General features: G+C 27.0%; 2 protein-coding genes across 4 annotated transcripts in view; one reads left to right on the top strand and one right to left on the bottom strand.

Moving 5' to 3' along the window:
• Positions 1-6,368, top strand: part of LOC129972913 (serine/threonine-protein kinase 26-like) — a 67,508-nt gene extending 61,140 nt beyond the window's left edge. For 2 of the 3 annotated variants that reach the window (XM_056087232.1, XM_056087233.1), the window contains exons 10-12: positions 1,673-1,963; positions 2,884-3,089; positions 5,413-6,368. In XM_056087232.1, coding sequence (XP_055943207.1) covers positions 1,673-1,963; positions 2,884-3,089; positions 5,413-5,425 — 510 coding nt within the window. In that variant the 3' untranslated portion in view covers positions 5,426-6,368. The remainder of the gene's footprint in view (positions 1-1,672; positions 1,964-2,883; positions 3,090-5,412) is intronic. The other variant, XM_056087231.1, reaches the window with a different exon arrangement.
• Positions 6,369-13,882: 7,514 nt separating this feature from the next.
• LOC129972211 (eukaryotic initiation factor 4A-I-like) lies at positions 13,883-26,780 on the bottom strand. The gene is made up of 10 exons (XM_056086247.1): positions 26,485-26,780; positions 23,250-23,340; positions 20,915-21,047; positions 20,703-20,842; positions 19,599-19,764; positions 18,530-18,639; positions 18,200-18,343; positions 17,367-17,504; positions 16,744-16,913; positions 13,883-15,855 (listed from the first exon to the last, which is right to left on the bottom strand). The coding sequence occupies exons 1-10, from the start codon at positions 26,508-26,510 to the stop codon at positions 15,711-15,713; spliced, it is 1,263 nt and encodes a 420-aa protein (XP_055942222.1). The 5' UTR covers positions 26,511-26,780; the 3' UTR covers positions 13,883-15,710.
• Between the last annotated feature and the right edge of the window lie 96 nt (positions 26,781-26,876).

The raw sequence follows: 26,876 nt of genomic DNA, 5'->3' as shown, positions 1-26,876 counted from the left end.
TAAAATAAATAAAATTTTCGAAATTACATTCTTATATTATCAGAAATATCAATGAAACGAAAATTTTGCAGGTACTTTTCCGTTAGCCGGGCGCAAATGTCGCCAATTGTGAACCAAACGCGAATTTAGCGTAATAAATTTGGCGGAATTCTACATTATTTGGCGATTTTTTGTTTGCGATAGGCTAACGGAAAAGTTCCATTTTGCATTATGTTAAAGAATTTTATAGGGGATTTGGTAGACTGGGACTAGTTCTCCGTCAACAGTGACGTCATTTATCGAATTTCGAATGGGTGACAAACTGAAACATCTAGTGTACTATCAAAAATTCTGCACGTATGTCAAACTAATTCAAAAGATTCGGATATGTTTAGAGATGTAAAAATTTTCAAATTAATTTTTTGGAATGGAAGAAAGAATTAAAATTGAATTTAACACAAAATTTGGTAAAAATGCCTTGAAAACACGCCAATTTATGAAACAAATTTATGATGAGTTCAGTTCCTATTTATCAAATATTTCCTCGCAGCGCATTTTTTTTTTTTTTTTTTGCATGGTAAAGATAAATTTATTTATACGAACATGAAAGGACTAAGGAGTTAAAAAAAAGCATCACAGTTTCTTCACAGACATTTGCATTTATAAATATCTTTCTTGCAGATATTTTTTTTTTGTTACCATTAACCAAATTATTTTTTATTTAATTTTTATTAACTGCATTCTCATCTGCTAGGTCATGTTAACAAGTGAACACAGAATTCATGTGTCTCTGCATATTATAATTCCAGATGATTTTTCTATAATTTTTCAAAGTAGAAAATCTTTGTAAACTGCTTCTTTTTATTATCATTTCTTATATGCTTGTAAATCTGTACATAGTTATTTTTGTTTTTTCTACTGTAAATATTTTGATATTTAATAAAATTCCCGTAACACGCCCATCAAACCGTTCAGTGACCAGAATGATTACGGATACGGGGGGTATGAGACGGTATCCTGTTCTGTACGAACATGGTATACATATCAACAGTAGTAGATTTATACAAGAACTGACCACAGGTGCTGTTGTTTTGGGGTCTTCCTCTTATAAATTGTCATAATTTCGTCCTTAGATTTAGCACTGCAACGTACTCTAAATAAATTTTGAAAACCCTTTAAACCTTCCAGGTCCAGACATTTGCCCCAGGCTCGAGACGAATGCCTGTAAGGCCTGTTCGAAAAACCGCCATTGCATACTAAATAACTTGTATGCAAGATTGTCAAACATTTTTTTTTGGGGGGGGAATCAAACTATTTGGAAGGAAGGAAGAATTTAGCGAAACAAATCTATGGTAAATTTATGCCATACGTTTTAACGAATGTTCCCGCTGCAGAGGTGCAAATTCAGCTACAGAAAGTAATTTTTGACTTTCTGAAGTCGATGTTACACATAGTATTATCAGTATGATCCTTAAATTTAACATCCGTGGTGTGCATACCCGAAGAGTCCAAAAGTTTAAAGGTGTAACTTGCAGAGAAGTCCGGGACATCGAAGCTCTGGTGGCTTACAACGCTTTTTCTAATGTTGTATGGGGTAATGGCGATAGTAAACCGTGGAAAGGAATATAGTCTGATTATATTATTTCCATTCTAGGATGTAAATTAAACTGAAACTCTTTCTCTGTTTCTGCAGATGAGACCAACCAGTATGCCTTCTTCTCTGTGCCCTCAAATTCCATGGCATGTCGACCGTGGAAGCCCTGAAGATTTCGATCAACAGAAATGGATTATTTTATCAAACAGCGATTTTATTGATTGTGACCGGAATTCAGTGTCTAATAATCCGAATGTCGAGAGCAGAAATAACCAAGACTTGATTCTCAGAAATAATGCTGAATCGCCAGTTTCACCTTCAAACCAAGGGAAATCAGTTGGTTCCAAGTCTTCCCATTCTTACAACTACTTAACTAAGCTGATAAATGAGGTGAATATTTTTAAACTGTTATTAGATCATATTTGACAAAAGGAAACTAAGTATTTTATCATGAGAATTTAGGAATCAAATCAATGTATGTTTTTGTAAATTTGACCTAAACATCAATTCAGTATTATTTGCCTTTATGTATGTAAAGGATGTCCCAAAATTAACGGGTAACGCACGATTTGAATTTACCATCACTCGTGAAGAAAAGTGTTGACAACCCTATTAAAAAAGAAACGCTTGGCAGTTGACAGTTTAGGGTTTGTAAAAAAATGGAGTGTTACACAATAGAACAACGTGTTAACGCAAGATTTGAATTAAATAAAAAAAAATAAACAGTTTTTTATTCTTTAAATTCTTATATTTTTATTGAATCGTAAAGTACACTGTATAGGGTTATGTATGAAATAGCACAGAGGGCAAATGGCCTCCATGGTTTTGCTGGCACATATGCACACTTTTGTTGAAATTTTCCATGGCCATTTTGTATAAATTTGGCTGAATTTCATTGATGCAGCGGTCTGCTTGTAGTCTTGTTGGCATAGACCTTTGACTTCGAATGACCCTATAAAAACAAATCCAAGGGTGTTAAATCATACGATCTGGGGGGGGGGGGGCTCAATTCTCAAACTTTCGAACTGTAGCCGCCAGATTTTTATTATTTTTCAAATATTGTTCAACAATAAAAACACATTGTTCTATCGTGTAACGCTCTATTTTTACTAATCCTATGCTAACAGCTGTCAAATGGTATTTTTAATTAGATTGCCAACACTTTACTACATGAATGGTGACAAATTCAAATCTTACGTTAATTTTGTGACACCCTTTACAATCTCTGTCACTCGATTGATTATAATATTTATATCCTGGTTATCATTTGTGAAAATATTAGTATACTATCATATAACTTTCAATTGCAGTTGAAAGACAAGTACACAAACCAAGCCCAACAGAATGTTTGTGGCGCCAGAAGCAACCCATTCGAAGAGTTGCATAATGCCTTCGCTGCTGCCGAGCAGAGCACCCCGGGTATCAGTGACCTTTTCGTAAAAGACCTCTTTCGACGGGTGGCTCCACATGTGAGTCGGGAAAGAAGAATGCATAGTATCATGGATCGACTAAAAGTGTGAGTTCTCTTCCCTTATAATTTCAAACATTATTATTATAATAAAAATGGATAAATTGGGATTTTTAGCAACTGAAGCTGTCATCCCTTAATACCAGAGATTCACAGTTAATAGATGTCAAAAAGTTTCAGTGAATTTTGAAAAATTTGTAAATAGCGCTTATGACCAGTGGGAGTGCACTTCACAAAACTTTATCGCATATTCTGTAATAAACTTGTCATGCCAGAGAGCGCCTTGCATAGGATTGGCATATAACAGTTACAAAATATCAATCCTTGGCATGAATTTAGCATTTCTACTGAATCTGTCGTGAGGTCTTTTTGGTGATTAATTCCTGGCAATGCGGTAAATAGTATACGGAAATAGAATTTGTGTTTCAGATGCGTTTTTCTCATGCTACTGAAACAAAAATTTAATACAAAATTGCACTTGTATTTACAAACTCCATACCAAATTTGATATATTTAAGTCATTGCGTTTTTTGAATTATCACGCTTACATGTTTCTGAAAGTACAGACCGACAGGCAGTCAACCCGATGTTAATTTTTTGACTCAGATTTTCACTCTATGAATGAGTATCGTGCACTTCTGCTTAATGGATGTTAAATCTGTGTACCAAATATTATCTATTTAGCTCTCTTCGTCTTGTAATTATCGTGTCAATTATATTCGAATAGCCGGACAGACGGACTACCACTGAACAGATTTTACTCAACATGTGATTGAAATCTAATATTTGGTGTAAAGATCATATACCAAATTTCAACCGTCAAGCTCAAAGCATTTTAGAACTATTTTTATCAAAAACAGACAGTCGGACATTTTCCAGAAATGTATTTTTTAAACTCAGGAGGGTCTAAATCGTGGAGATTCGTCAAAATCTCGAGTCGAATATTTTTGACGATTACTATATCTTCTCTATACAATTTATTGAAAAAATTGAATCAAAATTTCTAGAGGTGAAATTTCTTGATGATTGAAAATGAGCTTTCTCCAAATGTTTGTTCCTTGAGTTAAGTACTTCAATCAGACCTCGAGAATACATTCAGTGTCATTTTTTTGGTTACAGGAAGTATAGTCAGGGTAATATAAAGTCCAAATGTATTGAGTAGAGCTGGAGTGATGATCATTTGGGTAATAAAACTTCTTGTTATTACATTTTTTATTTTATTTTTGTCATGTGATGTAAAGGATAATAAGGGAGTATCTCCTAGCTTTTTTGATACTTGCTGTTTTGATAAATTCGGTGCATATTTTTAAGCAAGATTTGTTGATAATAAAATATATTTTCAATAACAATCCATTTTAAGTATGGGGACGACTCCATGGTTGTTGTTTTTTTTCGAGATAATCTGTCTTTTCGTTACAAGTAATATTTGAATGCCCTGGATGCCGAATCAATATGATTTTCTGAATGATATTCGTTTTAATTAGGATTTTTTAAAGCTGTTCTTTAAATAACTCTTGGGGATTTGATAGATAAATTTCGCATGGCTTGAAAGACTAAAAGGTTACAGATTAAGAACAGTAAAAAAAAATATCTGGAATTGCGAGCTCATCCGTGTTTTGATAGATTGCTAAAATTTTGGCTGTAAAGATTAAATTAATTGAAGATATTGTGTGTTTGATAAATATATGATAAAAATGATATCTTGTGATTTAGATGGATCTGTGGTAATGACTAAATAATCTTGAAATTCTTAAGTGAGAGTTTCTTAAAGGGGAACTTTGGGGTTAGAAGTTGGTTGTACCTTATTTTGAAAATTGAACTTGGAACATCCAATTCTTGAAGCATGTTGACAACCGATCCCAAAGTCAATCTCTATCTTCTATCTATACTAATAAATGAGAATCTGTAAGTGTCTGTATAACTGTGCTGTTTTCAAAGCTTTTTTTTTTTAAAAAAAAAACTATAGCTTTAATTAATTAAAAGTTTATTAGTATTATTCTGTTATCAAAACAATGTGGTTGAAATCTACTTTCATGTATCCCTTGAGTCTGTCATTAATATGATAACCAAAATAAGTAAGTAGGGTAGTTGTTCTTAACAGTTTTATTCCTAATTAGCTAGCAAGTTTTTGCCTTGTTGAGTTACCCATTTGTTGTTTTGACAACTTGATGTTACTGATATCTTGGCAATATAAAGGGGCACATTAAAATAGATTCCAACCTATAAAACTTCCAACGGAATTTTTAAAATTAAAATATCCTATTTTTTAATATATAAATTAAATTTTTATTAGATTTTCAAATTTGTATTTCTGTTTCATTCTAGTGCATTCCATGATAATTATTTCATGTTTATCATTTTATAATTTCAGAAATGAATCTTAAGAAGTTTCAAGTGCCAAAGAAAAAAAGATTGACATTGTTCCATGAAAAGATATATAGCATATCAGGTTCCCCCTGATTTATAAAGTAGATCTGATACTATTAAAAAGAATTCAAACATGACAAAGTGCAATGTACAGCATTCATTGTTCTGCTGTGGGAATTTTCCCTCTTTATTGATGTGATAATTTTATCATGGGCTTATACATTTATTATTCGATTTATCAGTAGTTGATTAAAATAGCTTTTTCTCAAAATTGATTAAATCTGTAACAAGTGTGCATTTGCATTATAAACAATTTTGATTTCAGTATTGAAAATAATATAATGTAGTTGACTTTATTTTCTTTTTATTATTATTTGAATTAAAGTTTCCAAGTAATATTCAAAATCTTGTCAAGTGTAGTAAAAACTTAAACAAAAATTTTGAATGCATTATTTTAAAAAATAAAATGGATATGGTTAAAATATATAACACCTCTGTAGAATTCTACCCCCAAATTTAATTTTTAGAAATTAAATGGTTTTTGTATTTTAAATTTTGACCATGCATATTTTATAGAATTATAAAAAAGTTGAGCTTTGTTTCTTTTGTTGATACTTATTTTCAGTTTAACTACTAGTATTCAATTTACGTTTTCATTATTCATGAGTGGATACAATGTTATTGAATAAAATGTTTGTACATGATCTTACTAAAACATATATAGACTGTGTATTAAGCTGAAGAACTGTATATATGAATGTATGCTGAGTGCAAAATTTTTAAAAATAAATTTGGTAAATATTGAAAAATTACGGGTTATGTACAAGTGCATGATAAAAGCATTTCTTTCAAATGCTCAGTTTTCAAAGCACTTTTTTTTAAAATCTTTTATATTTTACTTGCCCACAGTTTATTGTCCAGTATTTGTTCGTTTTCTTTTTTAATGCGTAATAATATTTTTAATTTTACCATTATGTAATTATTCATTCTAGTGGACAACTATGAATATTTATATGAGCTAACAACAGAAAAATACTGTTAGTGTTTTTTTTTTTTTTTTTTTAATTTTTTTATTAAGATTATTCTTTAAGGTCCCATCTTAAAATAAAATTAACAACAAATAATAAGTGGATAATGTAATTACTGAGAAAAGAACAAATCAGTTTTTCACATATTAAATTATCCTCTTTAAAAAAATTATTTATTCTTAGTAAAATTTTATTGTAAATTATTTCAATAAGCATCTTACCAAAGATAATGCAATATTTCTAGATAAAATATATTTCTGTATATGGCTCAGTATTGATGAAAATTTCTTATTAAATAAAAAAAAAATGATACAGCTTGATTATTGTATTGATGCAAATTTCATGTAAAATAGGTAAATAATCATTAACTGATACAACTTGATATTGATAAAAAGAACGTGTGAATTAAAATGTTATTTGTATAAGCTGAATTTGAAATGGTTTAGTTTTGTGATCCATTCTATTGTCCTTTTTTCCATTACTGTTTGAACCTATTTGACAAATAACTACTCTTCATGAAATTGAAATGCTTCCTGTATTATAACAGTTTATTCTAACGGAGCTTCAAAATATGGGGTTGACTATTATTTGAAAAAAAGAACCAAATTATTTTTGGTCTTCAAAATTGCTTGCACCTCTATGAAGTGTCTTTGATGTTGATTACATATATTAGTATTTGTAGTTAATAATAGTGTGTATATGTGACTCTGTGTTTTCCACTGAATTGAAAGAGTGGAACGAATGCACCCTCAACTCTTCCTTAAAATATTCATATTACCATTTTCAATTGAATATTTCTAGACAGTGTGATATTTTCTCACTCCTTAAAACTAAAGAAAAAAATAGTTCAGAGTTTAGAATCTTATATGCTCTTATGTATAGAGCTAGTTAAGCAGTTACAATATAGATATTTTATGGCAAAAATTAATGTAGTCAGTATTTCATAATAACTTTAGAGTATAATATTATGTATAAAAAAAGTGTTATTCTTTGTGTAGTATTGAATGTGAATGCATTTATTGTGCTGGCATTTAAACAAATATGCACAATATAAATTGAACTATATATATACTTTTCCTTTACTTCCTGTATCATGGAGACCTTATAGGACTGATGCTTTGTTGTAGAACTTGTGTAACTTAATTCCTACTTTCTCTGTATATTTTCATGTTAAGTGATATTGATTGTAAATATATTAATGTATGGTAAGTATTCAGGTGGCATCCAAAATTGACTTCTTTTCTTCAAAACTAGTTAAAATTTACATGAAAAAACTGCTTAAAAATTGATATAACTGATTAGATATACATATTTGTAGAAATAATAAAAAAATTTAGCTTAATAATAACTTTAATTTTAAGTTTTTTGTGAATAATAATTTTAAAACAGTGATTTCTAGAAATATTTTCTTTCTTATTTTTTTTAATGGTAGCTTTAGTGTGTTAATTTTTTTTAATTTAATATTGTCCAAAATACTTTACATGGAAGAGCATTAGACAGCTAACAAATTTGAAACACAATTACAGCTTGTGTAGAAATGCTCACTAAGAAAGGTTTTCAAAATTTTATTAGATTTTTAATGAAAATTAATCAGAGTATTTACTTTTTTCCTCAATAATTTTGGGGCATCCATAAAGTTTTTGCACAAACGCCATTTTTATACGGCCTAATTTTTTTAAAGTCAGTTTTTTTCTGTGATACCAATTTTATTTTTATACAATTATTTTTGTAGTTTAAGTAAATATCAAAAATATGTTTTTTTAAAGTGCAACAATTCATTCATTGTTTTAATGACAGCATTTTATATTCACAAGTGTCTTGAAGTATTGAATATCTTTTTTAATGTGTGTGTCATCACTGCTATATAATTAAGAGTCAATTTAAAAAAAAAAAAAAAAAAAAAAAAGATAAATCAAATTTAAAATATTATTATGCTATAATGTTTCCATCTTCAAATTTCCTTTATTTTTTTTATTAAATAATAATGCTTTTTTCATTTAGTTAATTCCTTGACTTTTATGATTATGATAAAAAAATTGTTTTAAAAATTAACAAATGTTATGAGAAGAAAAATATGAAAATTCACCATGAAGCAGCTTGTTGATAGTTTAATTCATTTGACCTTGAAAGCATTGGTTGTATTTGATTACTATTTATAAATTTATCATGTTGTTTTTCATAGAATTTAAACTTTGAAGCCTTTCTTAATGCTGCTTTTTTTTTCTAGAAATTAAAACTAATTTATAGCAGAAATTATGCCTTATTTTTTTTATACACTTGGATTTAGAGTTTTTTTTTTTTTTTTTTTTTTTTAGTGTTTTTAAGCATGTTTTGCTGTAAGTCACTTTATCTATGAAGATTTAAGAAAACAGAATTATGAAAAAAATTTGCTATATAAATGGTTTTATTTATTTTCTTGGCTCTTGTTGTATTTCTCAACCTACTATAATAATCTTGTATCTTTAGTTTAATATTCTGCTTCTTCATAAGTGTCTGTGCTAAAAGACCTTACTCAGAAAAACGAATAAATTTAATTTTTGAAGAATAATTAAATTAGTTTTTAATTATCTTTAACTTTTATCACCCAAATGAATGTTGGTGCAAAACAACTGCAATTAATAACAATAATGTCTGTAGTCAGACATTATTGTTATATATTTCATGGGAATCATGATTTTTTCTATTTTGTATCAATAGATGAGTTTCTTGAGAAAAGAATTTGAGATTGGATGCTTTGTGAATAACTGTAGTATGTATTAATGTATCATCTAGATGTGCTCTCCTGTTAAATCAATTCCAGTGTATATAGTAAATTGTTTGTTTTATTTTAAATGGATATTTATATGAGCTTATATATTAAACTATTTTAAGAAACTGCAGATTTATTTTTGTTATTTCATGTGATAGATTTCTGAAAACTTTTGACCAAAACGTTTTTATGTATTTGTTTATATTTTTAGTATTTCTCCCATACGTTTTCACTCTTTGCTAGTTATTTAAATAATAATAATAAAAAAATAGCATATCCTTTTCAAATTTCTACTTTTTTTAATACTTATACCAAGTAAAAGGCCTTAGTAGTGGAAATTTAGTTTTTCTGTATTCTATTATATTGAAGAAAAAAGTTGAATAGTCATATAAATTAAATGTTATTTCCCATATAATGCTAGAATTACTCATTATTTTAAAGTATTCAGATTATTTTGTTTCGTGATTCTTTTTTTTTTCTTAAAATTCATTATTATAGGGTGACCTCTTTAGAATTTTGTAATATTTTCAGTTAAATTAATAAAATAAATTAATATATTTCACAAAAATTGAATGAAAATATTTCTTTAAGCAATGGTTTATTTTAATATTAAAAAGTAGATCTAGAAAAAATACTGCTAAAGCACAATATATATTTCTTCAGTTGAATGCAATTTCTAAATAGATGGATTGAATAATCATTGCTTAAATGTTTAAGGTGTTTTACTTCACTTTTTATGATACTGACATATATATATTCACAGAATTTGGACACTGAGAGAACTGTTAAATATAACTAGAATTAATGTTGTGTTTTAGTTTGAAATAATAAATATAACTAACTGTCTTGAAGTAAAGTTATGATAATTTTTATTAGACATCATTACATTATGGTACAATTTTTTCACTAGTATAAATCAATTTATATACTTTTTTATTCATTAGTAAAATACTGTAATTCACGAATTTTTATAGATATTCTGCTATTTTCTGAATATTTTATTTTTGCTGATTAATTTGAACGCTATATTAACTACATATTATCTTATCTATTAAGTTTTATTAAACTCTTTCTTTCTGTTATAAAAGAAAGATTGATATTGTGGACATATTATTAAGGTGTAGACTTGTTTTTTATAATAAGTGGAAAAAAATTGTTTTACTTCTTAATAAATGTAATTGCTACACTCTTCCAAAAATGTTAAAAAGCTATTAAAAATATGTTATTTTATGTATTAGTAATTAAGAGATGTTTTCATGTAATATATTGAATTATCTATTGTTGCTGCATTTTGGGTTCCATAGTTCTCAATACATGCTGATATAGCTTGTCGTTTTTTTGTTTTTTCACTTCTCAAATAGTTTTATTTTTCTGGATCCTGTTTAGAAGGATTTCAAAAGTGGAGTAAAATATTGTGTCTTCTTCACCTTTTATAATATGAAAATTTTCATCTGTTTTAAATAGCAAAAAAACAAATTAAAAATGCACCACTTCATTCTGGTATGATAGTCATTTCAACTAAAAGAGGTTGTGTCAAGAAGCTAATGCAGTATTACATAGAATTAAATAAACATTGGAAGTTAAATATCCAAAATGATTTGATAACTGAATTTTTGGAATTTATTAATGAATGAAATATTATCATTTTTAATTTCCAAAATAGTTAAAATTAACTGTCAAAAATCTGAAAATTAGGGTAGATTGGAGATTTATCTATGATGTGTCTTCTAATGTGTGTGAGGTTCAGTATTGAAAAGATTGAGTAATAATGAATCAAAATGGTATATTTACTTTCATAAATTCATTGAAAATAATCAAGGATTTTTGTTCTGGATTTTTAATAAATACTGGATTTACTGCACATAAAAAAATTTAGTTTTTTTCTTGTAGTTTCCTAATGTTCCAACAGTGTCTTAAAAAAATCACAATATATAGACAACTGAAATATACCACTATTGGAATAAGTCTTAAAAAAAGCGGTATCTTTGATTTAGTTGTTTAATATATTTTTTTAAAATCATCATTATTTATATATATCTCATCTGACTTCTATCACTTTCTGATTTTAATGCTAATAAAAAAAAATTACAAATCTCAAATGAGGACATTGGTTATTTCCTAAGCAGACTAAATTTTTATGGAAACCTCTCTTGTCAATTAGAATACCATATGTAAATACAATTTGTTTCAATTTTTTAGACATACAAGTGTTGTTTAAAATCAGCTTCTATATAAGGGAACTTAAAAAAAAAATGTTCATATATTTTAATTTATTAGTATATATACCAATTTACTGGGATCTGCATTTATTAGAAAATATGAAACATTTATTCTTTCTTTTTTGCATAGTATTTTTATCTTCCCACCATTCAGTACAAACATATTTTCTTGCTACCTTCGAAAAATGTATTTTTTTTTAAGTTCATAAATGTATACTAATAGCTTATGAGTGCTTCAATAATAGAGAATTGTAGTGTATAGTTGCTGTTAACAAGGAAATTTAGAATGAAATATTTTTATGTTAAAAATTAAAGGATTTGGATGTATTGAAATAGTTTAATTTTGATCTTCATATGCAGTTAAATGTTTAAATGAGTATTAAGACTTGCTTGGTGCCAAAGTTGTGTTGTATAATATTCCATTGAATGTGAAGATATAAAAAACTTAAAGAAATATATTTACATTTGTTGTGTGGTTGGTTTCAATTATTTGTGTTATTCATTCTAAGAGATTTATTGTATATATTTTCATATATGTGCTAATTTTTAATCTCTTTTAAATTATTCAGCTCTCTACTGTTATAAAATATTGCTCTATTATTTTTTTTTTTTCAATTTCTTTTAATAACCTGTATTTACATGTAATAGACTGGTATTTGGAAAAAATAAAAAGTTATCCTCAGATTCTCTTAGTTTTTCATATTAACAGTAATTAATCTTCAAACTTTCCAAATTAATTTTTTTGCTAAAAAAAGTTCCTTCATATCACCTCAAAATTATCCATTTGAAAAATAAATGGTTGTTTTACAATGATCAGATCTAGGATATAATATGAAAAAGGATTAACTATTATAATTTTGTTACAAAAATATCATAGTTGAAATGAATGGCAACCCTAAAACTTTTTATTTCTCAAAACAAAGATTACTTAAACATTTTCCAAATTTATAAATGAATATTATTTAATAGCACAATTTTAGATACTAAAAAATATTATGTCAATACTTTTCTTATGGTCCGGAATGATTTTTTTCCCCTATTTAAATGTAAGATAATGGAGAACATATTTGTTAATTACAAATACCCCTAAAAAACTCCTTCCATGGTTATTTAAAAAATATTTTTTTGTTTATATGCAATACACTTCAAATTTAAAAATCGGATGAGTTTATTTGTATATAAGAACCTATTGAGTTATTGAATGAAAAATTTCTATATTTTTTTCTAAATGCATTTTATTTCTATAGATAGAATTTCTCAATCCACATAGATGTGAAACAACAGATATACCATTGCATTAAAAAAATCCTTCAGATATATTGAGCTTTTAATGGGAACAGCTAAAAATGCTATTCATTTGCATTAATTTTTTGAATTCGATTTTTTTTCACACGCACACATTTTTATTAACCATGGTTTTTATTCCAAGATATGTACTCAGCTAAGATTTAAGAAACTTTGCTTAATTGAGATGTGCTCAATAAGGGAAATAATTGTTTACTTGGATTAAATGCAATATCAATTATGAAAATTTTAAATTAACAGTATATTTATACATTTTCGATATTAATCTCATTAGAAATTAAGCTGAATCTTTAATCATTGTTCATTAAAAATATTTAAGACAAAAATCATAGGAAATTTCTGCTTTCAACAGTACAGGATACATAGAATATAAAATACATCTTGCACAATCAACCTAGTAAAAGCAGGAAGTTAACTTTTTTCAAATATATACAATAGGAAATGACCTGACTACCAGCATGTTAAAATATATTCTCACAGCAATAGATAAGTAATTTCAATTATAAGCAAGTATCTTTCAGTCAAGATATTCTTAAAATTAAAAGTAATAATCACTATTCATTGACTGCCACCTTTTCATTTTGTATTTATTTAAAACCCCTTGGTAAGAGATCAGTAGTTTTCGTTTTGTTTAGATTCAGTTATGCTTAATATTAAAATGTTGAAAGATTTTTTTTCTCCTAATTTTCTTGTTTTCATTTCTGATATTTCTAAACTTAATTTAAAATTTTTACTGCATTTCTGTTTAAAAATCAAAAATTTTATATTCTTTTAGAATTAAGGAAGGTGATGAACCTTTTTTGATGAGTTTCATCACAACCAACTTCTAATAATTATTCAAACTAATTCATTTATTTAAATGTTTAAGATTTTTTTTGACATACACTAATATAATTTGACTATTTGAAAATAGTAATAAGTTCACATTTTAGAATTATCCTTGACGAATACTATAAAAAATTCCTCCTCAAACTGACACTTACTTATCTCTAAAAAATTAATTACATTCTAAAATTATTTATATTTTCAAGCACTTATAATTTCATAGCTCACTGCATTTTCTTAGTTCGAAATATTGGTATATATGCCTTAGAATTTGCAGTTAGTATATACTTTTAAAATTTCATTATTTTTTTAAAATTTGATATGTAACATAAAATGACAAGCATCCAAAACATAAGAATAACTTTATTTTCTATCATTTCATTAAAAAAAGAAACAAAAAGTGCAGAAACATTATGTAAAATAACATGTCTATATACTAACTAGTCATACATAAGCCAACAATATATGTTCATTTCAAATCATCCACAAGAAATTAGAAACGTTAAAAATAAATAGTTATGAAAAGGAACTCAAACTAAAATGCAAATATGAGAAAACAAATGTTTCAAGAACAATTAATCAGCAGAAATCTGTTTACAAGATGCATTCAAATACTGTTGGCTGAATAGGTGCACATTTTAATAAAAAGATTTTTGATGTCAGATATGTTTGGAATTAAAAGAAAAAGTTTGAAACAATACTTCTTTTAATATATTTATATCACATTTTAAAATATCATGATGAACATATTCTTCAATCTGCGGGATTTTTTTCTCCCTCCTTATAAAATATTGTGGGAAAGGTTAAGACCTCAACAGATACATTCTGAAATAATAGTTTACAGTAAAACAGATATTTAATATAAAGCTGCAAATATATAAAAAAAATTATTAAAGAAAGATTCTAATATAATAAGTTTGTTTCATCGAAAAAACTAGTACCATTATATATTAATGCAGGAACTGTGCCCATAATTAATAGAAAATATACAGAAGTTCATTCAGTATTCATACACTAAGCAATAGCACTGAGAACAAAACCAAATTTTTTCTCATCCCACATAAAAGATAGAAACTATGGTAATGTCTGGGATAGTTATTTGGATATTGATTAATGCTAATAGAAATAAATTCTGCTTTTTGTCATATGAACAATCATACTGGAAAAATTTAACAAAATCACATGCTGAAACCTTCTTTTAAAAATTTTGCTGACTCAAAAGAAAATTTTGCAAAGTATGTTACAGATATAAAACAAGTTATTCTTCAATCCGAAAAACAGTGTAATTATGTAAGCAAGTGCTGTCTTATACAAAATATATTTTGGAAACTTGATATTTAAATAAATTCAGCAGTAATAACTATCAAAGATAAATGGAACATGAAAAATTAACTTTCAAAACAGAAGCTAAATGACAAAAGAGAATCAAAAATGATTACAAAAATTATATACAAAAAAAAGTATTGCAGACATAAATTCAATATACACTTGCAAATACATAACCACACACAAAAAATAACACTAATCGTTTCACAATCAGGTACTACTGACCATGAACAATGTATTCTAACAATAACATGAGTTTATGAATAATTTGTGACAAATCACAAATTCATAACAGATAGTAAAACATGATGAATTCTGTAGATGACTTGGTTATGCTGAAAAGACCAGTCACATGATAAAATATATTTACACACAAAAAAATTTATGTATGAATGACAAAAACTTTTAATACAATTGTTTACAAGCTAATTTATTTTAATGAATTAATTATTTGGCCATTATCTACTATTTTAATATGATAGCGATATGAAAAAATATATTGTAATTACTGTAAATTGCTACCTGACTCTCATGCAGAGGAGATGGATGATTAACAAAATAAAAAGAAAATCTTCGTAAATCTAGACAATAGATTACCTTGACCCCCCAAAAGCTTATGAGGCACATGTGATGGCCTCATAATAAAACACAGTCATATTAACTATACATGGAAGAATTTCATACATTTGCATATAAAAGCTAACTTGAAGGATGCAGTGTATCAAAATGCTGCAATCAAAAACAGTCCTTTTAATAATTAATATGAATTAATGAACATCACTCAGAGTCAGCAAAGCGTGAATAGCTCTTTAAGAGCTGTAACTTTTAGTAAGTTGATTCAGGAGTTCATTTAAATTAGGTCAGCAACATTCATTGGCATTTCTTCAATTTGGGTGTTGTAGAATTGCTCAATATCCCGCAGGACCCGCTTGTCGTCTTCGGTCACAAAATTAATAGCTACACCTTTACGACCAAATCGACCGCCTCTTCCAATCCTAGATAAAAATAATTTATGTTAATAATTTCTATAAATTTTTAAAGCAATAAATTATACATATAAAAATAAAATATTAAGTAAAATCATTAGATTTATCCTAGTTCTAACAAAAATTCTAATTTATGCCAATTACAATTATATAAATGTCATACATCATATATAAAATAAATATAATTTTCAACATCATTAGTTCTTTAGCTTTCAGTGTTCTTTAATAAGAATGAGCATTCGCATTTGAAACATAAGATTTATATTAAGAATAAAAAGTTCTAAATATAAAAAGAAAATTCCCTCATTAATTATTTATTTATTACAAAAATAAATAGTGAATAAAATAGAATGAGATAAATCTTTATTTTCAAAAACTTAAATGCGCTGCCGTTAAAACATCATTTACAGTATTAAAAAAAATAAGCAATTAAAAATGCGTGCAAAATTGCCTTATAAGTCAATGTTAACAAAGGTGGCATTTTAATATTCAGTTGATAATTCACATTCACTCCATGCCATACCTAAAGGAATGATATCTACTCAGATCATTTTATTTATTTTTACGGAGGAAGGGGGATGGAGAGCTTTCCATGAATGCATGGCTCGAGTACAAAGAATCCACCAACACTTTCCAATTTCATTTAACATTTGAAAACCAATCTTTCATTCCATGTTGATTCTAACAGGTTTCCACTACTAATGATCAAATTTGACATACGATTCATAGGATTTGTGAGATGTAAAGTGATTATGAATGACTGTGTTTAGGAATATCAAATAACTTTTATAAATATATAATCTTCCAAATATTCTGAATTGCATCGAATAAAGTATTTCAAAAGAAAAAGAAAAGTACATTTCAATAATGGAAATCATTATATAACTGTATTATTACCTATGAATGTAATTTTCCCTGTTTGTTGGTAAATCATAATTAATGACTAAGGACACCTGCTGTACATCGATTCCTCTGGCCAGCAAGTCTGTAGTAATCAGAACTCGACTAGAACCAGAACGGAACTCGCGCATAATGATATCTCTTTCTTTTTGGTCCATATCACCATGCTATAAAACAGGAAAAAAATTATTTAGAAACATTTGCATATTTATAGAACTTTTATACACATTTGCGTAAAATCATAATATTGATTTTAAAAAAACCTACAAGCATGTTAAAAAACAATATATTCAAGATTCAGTTCAACAAAACAAAATTTAATTAAATTTTAATTCTCAGTGACAAAATCTGACATTTAAAAATGTAAGCTGTCTTTTCCATCTGATTACCAATAGCTTGGTAAAGTATCTTATTTTTGGTACTTCATTTAAGGGAGGCATTGTTCATACCTCACATCAAGGAAATGATTCTATTCGAGGATTCAAATTGTTACATAGCTAGAAGAGCAAAAGACAAAAAAAAGAAATATTTAATATTTTAGCAGTGGCTTTTGTGAAATAGTTACAGTAATTAAATTAACAACAAAGAGAAACTGAAAAAGGAAAAATAAAAATACTTACTAAGGCAGAAACTGTAAAATCACGACTATGCATTTTTTCCATCAGCCAATCCACCTTTCGTCTAGTATTGCAGAAAATGACAGCTTGAGTGATAGTTAGCGTTTCATACAAGTCACAAAGGGTATCTAATTTCCAATCCTGAAAATATAAGTTGACATTTAATAGCTAATTCTACTCTGGCATCCAAAATACAATAGCTGATACAAATCATGCTGGTATAATAATAAATTTTATGAATATTTTATAATTTGAATATGAATAGTAAATTTCGATATCTCAAAAATTAAGAGAACACCAAGAGTATGTAAATAAATTTTGCAGCATTGTAATTTAAATAAAAATTGATTTTATTTTCAAAGCCTTTTTTTTTTTTTTATTGGTACTGTATCAGTTTTGTATAGAATTGAAGTCACTATAAATGTCGAAATGAAGTATGGAAATTCAAACACTAAAGATTTTTATTGTAAAAATATAATTATGAAGGTGAAAACAGTTAAAAATTATTATAAATTACCGATTTCTTACATTAACCATATATCATAATCAACTGGTGATAAAGTTCAGAATTTTTCATAGTTAGATAAATGACTCATTCTCTAAACATTTATATTGCACAACTAAATTTTTACATAAAAGAAAAAAAATTTTAAATTTTGATGCAAATTATGATTTAAATCCAAATGAAAAATGATCAGATGATTCATCATGGAACAAGGTAACGATAAATTATTTTCAAGATAAATGATATATTTCCCAAAATAATTCAAATATGTAAATTTCCAAATAGGACAAAAGAAGGGAAAAAAGAAAGAAAAATGCAACAAATTACATACTTCTCTTTCAACTGATATGTAAAATTGCTTAATGCCCTCCAATGTTAATTCTTCTTTCTTAACTAGAATGCGAATAGGTTCTCGCATAAATTTCTTAGTCACTTCCAAAACATCTATTGGCATTGTAGCAGAAAGTAGTATAACCTGCAAAAAAAGACATAGGTTTAAATAATGATTTTTAAAAAAACTATAAACAATAATTACTAAACAACAAATCATTAGTACTGTATTGAAAGTTTATTTATGGTTGAATCCATTATACAGAAGTTTCATTAGAACTGTTGAAAAACTCAGCATTTCCCAAAATTATGCCACTTCAATAAAACTTACTTGAATATTTGTTGACAATGTAGTGAATACATCATAAATTTGATCTTTAAATCCTCTAGAAAGCATTTCATCAGCCTCATCTAGCACAAAAATTTTGATGTGATCAGTACCTGAAATAAAAATGTTGACATTTTAAATTTTTATTTATTTATTTTTTTATTTTATATGCAGCAATACCAAATATTAAAGATGTTTATTTGATCACTTTTTTGGCTTTCAACTCATAACGATCAAATGCTATAAATTACCGATATTAACATCCTAGCTGCCACAATTCCTATTTCGAGAGTTTGAAATTTTACATACATCACTTGGTACAAAAATATATTGGGTATGCTTAACAGTTTCATTTCATTCGATATAAATCAGTCAATATTATGTGTAGCAACAAGTGTGTATTATGTGATTCATTTCTTTTTAAAAAATGAACAAATTTTAAATTTGTCTGTAAGTTGAACAGAATAGAACTGTCATATTTGAGGCATTACATTTGGTTTTTATATTATAATGAAATACCAAAAATAAGCATGTAATTCAGAGGTTATAGTAATGATATGTTAATTAGTTTTTTTTTTTTTTTTTTTTTTTTTGTAACTGAAATGATTTTATTGATCATTTTACAGCAACATCCTTTTTCAAACACATCAAATATCTTCAAAACAAAACATAATTTGAATATAATTACACTGTTACACAACTATTTGTGTGTATATAATCTGGCCAAATATTTCAAAAAGGCAGTTAATGGATTAAAAACTATTGAACTTATTTTATTTATGAAATTAATAGATATTAAGTTATAAAATACAGGTTATCATCAAAGGCAGCAATTCATGCACAACCAATAAAAACATAAATCGTTGTTAATATAATTCACTAACATCATCTCAGATGATAAGGACACCCAAACCAGCATCTTCTCAAAATTTTATACCACAGAAAAGCAGCATTAGATTCTTAGAGACAAATGATATGCATGTTTTTATTTTTATCTCATTAAATACAAATATCAAACGTACAGTTAAATAAGATAATAGTAATGGTGAATTTTGTATATTAGAAAACTTACGCAAAGCTTTCCTACTAATCATGTCATATACTCTTCCAGGGGTTCCAACAACAACATGAACACCCATTTCTAGCTTCCGAATATCTTCTCGAACATTAGTTCCTCCAATGCAGGCATGGCACTGAGCACTCATATAATCACCAAGAGCGATCACAACCTTTTGAATCTGAAATGCAATGGCTAGGTTTTTAGCTACAAAATCAAATCAGTACTGTTAGTAATAAAATAATCAGTTATTTGCAAATAAATTTAAATAACCAAATTTCAATAAGAGTAAATTAACCCTCAAAAGCTTTATCATAGAAACAATTTTTGAATAACAAGATAAAAAATAAATACGCACAAATAACAATAAAAAAAGAAAGGACTGTAGTTACTTTCTATTATTTGTTTATATTTTAATATTATGTTATTGATTTTTATATTGCCTGTTAATCGTACATGTTGTTGATTATATTACTAATATTTTATATATATATATATATATATAATGAGTTTATCACAAATCATAAGGACAATTAAAACTTAACTCATTTTTCTATTCAATTTTTTTTCTTCTAAATAATTATATATATATATACACACATTCCAAATGTTGAGCAGCTTAAAATATATAATAAGAGAAATGAGTCAACAAAGTATGAAATTTTATAAAATATCTGTCAATCATATACAGCATAATTTTTAAGATTTAATTGATTAGATAACATAATAGCATACAGCTGTATAATACATATTTTTTTAAGATTCTGTTAACACTGAAAAAAATAATCGAGACTTAACTATCATTAAGACTAAAAATGGGTTATAAGCAGTAGCCTAACAACTCAAATTTATTGTAAATATTAGAAAATATATGAATATTCAATTTACACACATATTACCCCAAAATATGCAACATTGATACATACAGTTCAATACATTCAGCATCAATTTAAAAAAATATCTGCATATTACACTTAAAACATACTTTAATTTTGCTTTCAAATACGTTTTTTTTTTTTTTTTTTTTTTTTTTTTGGCAAGTTCTAATTATAAATTAGAAATCACTGTTAGTATCTAGAGAAATCTTTCCACATTACAAATAATTATAAGAGCTTTTACCTGTTGAGCTAATTCACGTGTAGGAGCAAGAATAAGAGCTTGGCATTCTCGTAAACTTGTGTCTATTTTCTGCAAAATTGCAATTGAAAATGTTGCAGTTTTCCCAGTACCAGACTGAGCTTGGGCAATCACATCCAAACCTAATACAAAACTTAATTAGAATGCTGAATAAGTCTAACTTCAAACAGTCAAGTAATTTTTAAAAACTTTACCTTTTATACATGGAATTATAGCTCTTTGCTGAATAGCAGAAGGTTTCTCAAAACCATATGCATAAATACCACGCAACAATTCTTCACGTAAGTTCATATCATCAAAGTTGTCAACAACATATTCCCAGTTACTCTGAAAGAAAGAATAATAATTGTTTAGGTAAAAGTGTAGTATAATGAGCTTCTTGCTGCACCAAGAATGCCGAGTCGTCAATAAAGATGGCCTGATAACAAACAAACAAACACTTCTGCAACAAAGTTATGGTTACCACTTTCTACATTAAAATTATGATCGTTACTGATAAGTATTGTTTTATCTGAGGGATTTTTTTTAAACCTTTGAGATTACTATTGCTGCTTATCTTAACAATTTTGAAATAGAGAAGTTTTTCAAACCAGCTGCTCCGGTCAGTTGTGTACAGTAAAGTTTAGAGCATGTGATGCCTTCTGAACATCTGAAAAAGTACCAGGCAGAATTTTTTTAACTTAAAAAAAAAAAAAAAAAAATACATCCTACGGCTTTGCTAGTGAAGGGAGCAGGATCCTAGTAGCTTTGCTAGTTCATAGATGCTAGTTCTGTGCGGATAACAGAAATAACACATAATCAAAAGAAAGGAAAGAACGAAGAAAGAAGCAATCAAACCATTCTCCCAACAAAATTTCAAACAAGCATCCTTTTCCCAACTTCATTAATTCCTTTAAATATATATATATATATATATATATATATATATATTCTACTCACCCTTCATCAATTCTGCAGATTCAAAATAATTCCTGCCATCCTATTCACCACACATTCGTTCTTTAACAATTAGCGACATAACAAATTATCAGGGAAACCATCAGTTCAGAAAAAGAATTGCAAGGAATTCCATTGCAAATGATTTCTTAAAGTAATTATTCTGACGATTTTTAAAACGCATACTGACAATTAAGTATTGCAAAAGACCTTATTGCAGTGCCTTATTAGCAATAAAAATCTTTTAATTATAATATAAAACTAAATTAAAATCTTTAATTGGTATTTATTATTTTTAATTTAACATTTTTCACACAATAATTGTAGTTTATGTACAACTCAACCACTGTAAAAAGTAGTAAACACAATAACGTTAGGGTTGCTATAAGATGGGTTCGTTGGGCTACCATATTGGCAACAAACTCAGGGGCACACTAAACTACACTTCAACCATTTTTTTCCCCCTTCTCAGAATTTATTGCACAAATAACTTTCTTGAATTCAGTCACCTAATATAAAATTTAAAAAGCATAATCCTTTGACTTAAATTATTTTCTTGAAATTTAGCCATTCAATAAAAATTTAGAAGGCATAAACGACCACAAATGCCCAATGTTTTCATCAACACATGATTTTCAAAGTTACTCTTTGCTTGTATAATCTTAGCAGACTTTGCAGTTCTCAAAATTTTATAAACTGCTTAAAATGTTACAAAGTCTCATGTAAATATTGATCAAGTCTTTTTATAGTCAATCTCCATCACCAACAAGGTAAAAAGTCAGGGTGACAAATTATTGCATTTAGTTGTATATTTACCTTAATGATCCGACACTTACAGTACAGACAGTCTACCACAAACAGTACAGATAGACAAATATCAAAAAGCCACCTCCTTGCGGGATACTCTGTATATTTAACTGAGCAAACTATTATGTAATTTTATAATTTAAGCAAATTACTCAAACCATTTTATAAAAAGATTAACACATGAGAAAAGTTGAGATTTTTCTAGTTCTTGCACCACAGAGTAAAATTTCATTAAAGAATATCTTATAATACAGCAATTACTCATGGTCCTAAATTGCCAATCCATAAATCAGAAATCTGAACATCATTTTCCTTCAAAATCTAGTTAAATATGTTTGGAGAAAAAATACTTAATTTTAACATGACATATTATCTTGCAGGATGTAGAGAGGAGAATTTTGCCATGACAAAATATAATTGCAACACGGCCTATAAACGGCAAATAGAAGAAGAGTAATTCAAATTTAAAAGAAATAAAAGTTAATTTACATTTAAAAATTAATTGATAAGTGTAACATTTCTCAAGGTATCAAGCTCTAAAATTCGGAGACAAGGATTTTAATTCAAACAAAACCTTACCCATAAAATATGAAAAAATCTTTTGCGGAAAAGTAATTCTCAAAATTATATAAAAAATACAAGTAAAAGTCATACATATCTTTAAAAAAAAAAAAAAAAAAAAAAGCAAAAATACACACAACAATCAAATATGAAAGAATCAAAATTCATTGAAAGTTTGATTCAAAACAAATTTTGTTTGATGATTCTTATTATATATGAATTTACCTCAATAACACCATCTGGTTCCATTCCAGGAGGTCCATCATACTCTTTAGTGGGACCTGTTTCTTCTGGATACTCATCATCTGGGCCATTTCTGGTAAAAACATACACCAAATAAATAAATATGTTTAGAATATTAAGAAATAAGCATATTATGTTTATAAAATGAGCAATATTAACCTTAATTCCTATAAATTAGGTTAAAAAGTTCGAAATAATGAAAAACATGCGAATCGTACTTCACTTTCCTAATACAAATAAATCCATTCTATATTCAACAATTATTTAACGAGACAAAACAGTTTATTAAATTATATCAATTAAAAAATCACTATCACTCAAAATATACTTTTCTAAAGCAAAATTAACCTTTATCTAGAAAAAAATTATTTAAAAGAGATAAAACCTAATTTTAGTAACTTGTATTAAAAATAAATGAAGATAACTGATTAGGTATTTTGCAAATTTGCATTTTAAATTATGCGATACCTTATTTTAGATTTTCTTAATTAAGGAACATTTTTGTGAAAATTTATTCATAAAGTTACGCTTAAATAAAAAAACTGTAATCAAATTTTAAAATGTGTGTTTAAGCCTTATATTAACTATTGCAAGGTAGTTTTTGTTTTGTTTTTAACTTGATATTGTTATTATAGAGGAATTTTAAAGCAAAAAGAAAGGAGGAACAAAGTAATGTTTCTATGAGCATTTAAGTTTCCATAGAAAGCAAATATAAACCTGAAAGCATTTTCTTTTTGATCTCCCAAATCAAAAACACAATACTAAATAAAAGTATTACACTAAGCATAAAACATTCAACTTTATTCAAAAGTGAGCTTTTCATAATAAAATCAATTTTAACATGCAAAAGAAACAAAACTATTTTGTTCAGATCTTTTTTATAATATTATAAGAAAAAATTCTAAAAATAAAACATTGGATACCTCCCTCTTCCTTCCTGGCTCTTGAGAGAAAAGAGATATCCTGTTCACTATAAATAACAGTACTTAGCAATTATTTTATGCCAATTGTATTCCAATGTTTTTAAGACAGTTTTGCAGAATTCATTTTAAATGACACTTTTTGTGTGCATATGTGTGTGTATATGCAAAAATATTTCTAGCTTTCAAGATTTAATTTAATTTCAAAATTAGAAAAAGCATACAAACACTAAAATCATATTGAAACTTTATTAAATGCAAATCAATAAAAAAATTCAATTGATTCAATAAATCAACATATTCTAGAATCATCAATATATGAATTAGAAGAAAAATAGATATAGAATGCTTATAATATTTGTGCAGAATGCAATAGACTTGATACAGGTTTGAAACAAAAAAAGTTGAACTTCATAAAATAATTACATAAACATAGAATTGAGATAGAATAATTCCAAACATAAACACCAAAAAGTAAAATAAATATGATTAAATGAATAATAAAATTAATAAATTTAAACAGCTGCTCAAGATATTAAAGATATTGTAGAATTCTCACGAAGAAAATGAAACTACAAATCGATTTCAGAAATGTGGAAATAAACATTTTAGTATAAATATGTTTTTAATGAGCACTTAATCCAAATGATTTTATAAATTTCTATTTAATGTCTCAATCTAAATTAGCATGGCTTGAATAGTTAACCTTCCAGTTTTTCTTCTTGATACCATTTCAAACAGGTTTTTTAAACTGATGGTAGATTATGAACAATTATTATTCTTTTGGCATGATAAGCTGCACTGTAAAAATTTAATTTCATTACTCTGCTCAATCATCGTGAAAAATGTAGTTAAAAAAGATTCTTAACAAATAGTAATGAAGAAACATAACCAATTATAATTAGTAGAAAATGAAAGCACATGATTTATTTCTCTAAACTGGAAACAATCTTATCAATCATTTCAAAATAAGCAGACAAAGGAAGAGACATGCATTTTATTTAATATCAAAGTGCTTCAAATTTTATTTCAAAGAATTTTCATGATCTTTGTTATCTCTTTCGCAATTCATATGAAATGCTAGGATGCATTATTTATAGTTCAAAAATATTATTTGTAATTGCAAGTCATCAGAACTTGAACTTTTTGTTCTAAATTACCATTCTAAAAATCTTGAAAGTTATTTATATAGCACATTCTAAGATGTGTTCCCAATTTAATTACTATTAAATATATAGAGATGCACAGCAATTAAACTCCTTATTGATTTATAAGGAATTAATGCATCACAAAACTTGATATAACTCTTAAACTTGTTTGATATTTTTCAATCAGATCCAAATTTGACATGAATCACTTTTTGCTTTAAGAAATGCAATTTAATAATACCAAGAGTATATATACATTTTATTTTCATATCTTACAATTTGATATATTAATTGCGAGTATTCAGTGGATTTTTTTTCACCAAAACTTTAAAAATATAAAAACTAAGAAAAAATATTTTACTATTGTCATTACCAGTTCATTACATAATTATGAAAATACTAAATGAACTTTAAAATGAATTATTGGGACATTTCATATAACTTAAGTCAGTTCTACAAAAAATTTTAAATGATCATCAATTAGAAAGATCTTTAATTTCATCTTCACAAGTGTAAACATCTATTCTGTAATAATTTTAAAAGCTTTTCAAGTTAATCAGTTTTATATGATTGCCCAAAGAGAATTTTATTTAATAAGTTCAATAACCGAATAATTTTCGTAATTGAACTTTAATAATGAAGGCATCTTAAAAATTCGTTTAATAACATTCTTTAAAAAAAAAGAAAAGAAAAGAAATCAAAATAAGTAAGAAGAGGCAATTAAAATTTTTCAGAAAACTAGGAGAGAGAAGATCCCAACTCTTATTACTATTTTATGCATCGAAACTTAGATGACAAAAAGATTCTAAAAAATTTGAAAGAATTTAAAATCGAATGTTTCGAACATTACGTTTTCCGTAAATACGATTTAGAATATAGATATAAACATGCAGTTTCTAAAATATTGATATAATTCTGACGGAAAAATGTTTTTGAATTTCTAACTTTCACGAATCTTTTATCAAATCTAACTCCACAATTACTATCATATACGGAACGAGTCCCGCAATATACACCACATGGTAAGCCTAAACGCAAATTAAGAACGTTTAATAATAATAATATAAAAGAACACCCTCAAAGAAAAGAAAACACAATAATCGAATCAAGTCAAGAAACCATATGGATTCATCCAAAAAAAGTGTTTACCTTGCATCTTCGTACGCACGAGACATGTTCCTTGAATTTCGGAATTTTGACGCTCACACCAGCCAACGTTAAAAATAACACGTTGTCGCACTTTTTAAGAAAAAATGGACAGCTGTATGACTTTGAATTTAAAAAAAAGTTCTCTCAAGTATTTCAGCACTTGAATCTCAAAGAAAATGCAGCACGTTTAAACCCAACGTGACGTGTAAACTTTATTATCAACAAATAAAGCTAGGGGAGAAAGTAAACTTATCTTCCTTTGCTTCGAACAAGAAATCTGCTATACACCACAAAACAACATAAGCAATAAGCCAATGAACGAGGACTATAGGTGAACGTTTCTCGACAGGGCATACTCTCTGTAGTAATGCGCTTGCGCATTTGGGCTAATT

This window comes from Argiope bruennichi, chromosome 6, assembly GCF_947563725.1.
Source record: "Argiope bruennichi chromosome 6, qqArgBrue1.1, whole genome shotgun sequence".
NCBI lineage: Eukaryota > Metazoa > Arthropoda > Arachnida > Araneae > Araneidae > Argiope > Argiope bruennichi.
Note: the sequence above shows the minus strand (reverse complement) of the source record. Positions and strands in the feature narration are given on the sequence as shown.

Bases quoted from the DNA above. Each gene is read 5' to 3' on its own strand.
- LOC129972211 (XM_056086247.1), bottom strand. From the start codon at position 26,510: ATGTCTCGTGCGTACGAAGATGCAAG. The intron at 18,640-19,598 runs GTAAGTTTTCTA...TTTTTATTTCAG, and splicing joins GATTAGTAGGAAAGCTTTGC to GTACTGATCACATCAAAATT. The intron at 17,505-18,199 runs GTATGTAATTTG...TTATATTTTCAG, and splicing joins ACATATCAGTTGAAAGAGAA to GATTGGAAATTAGATACCCT.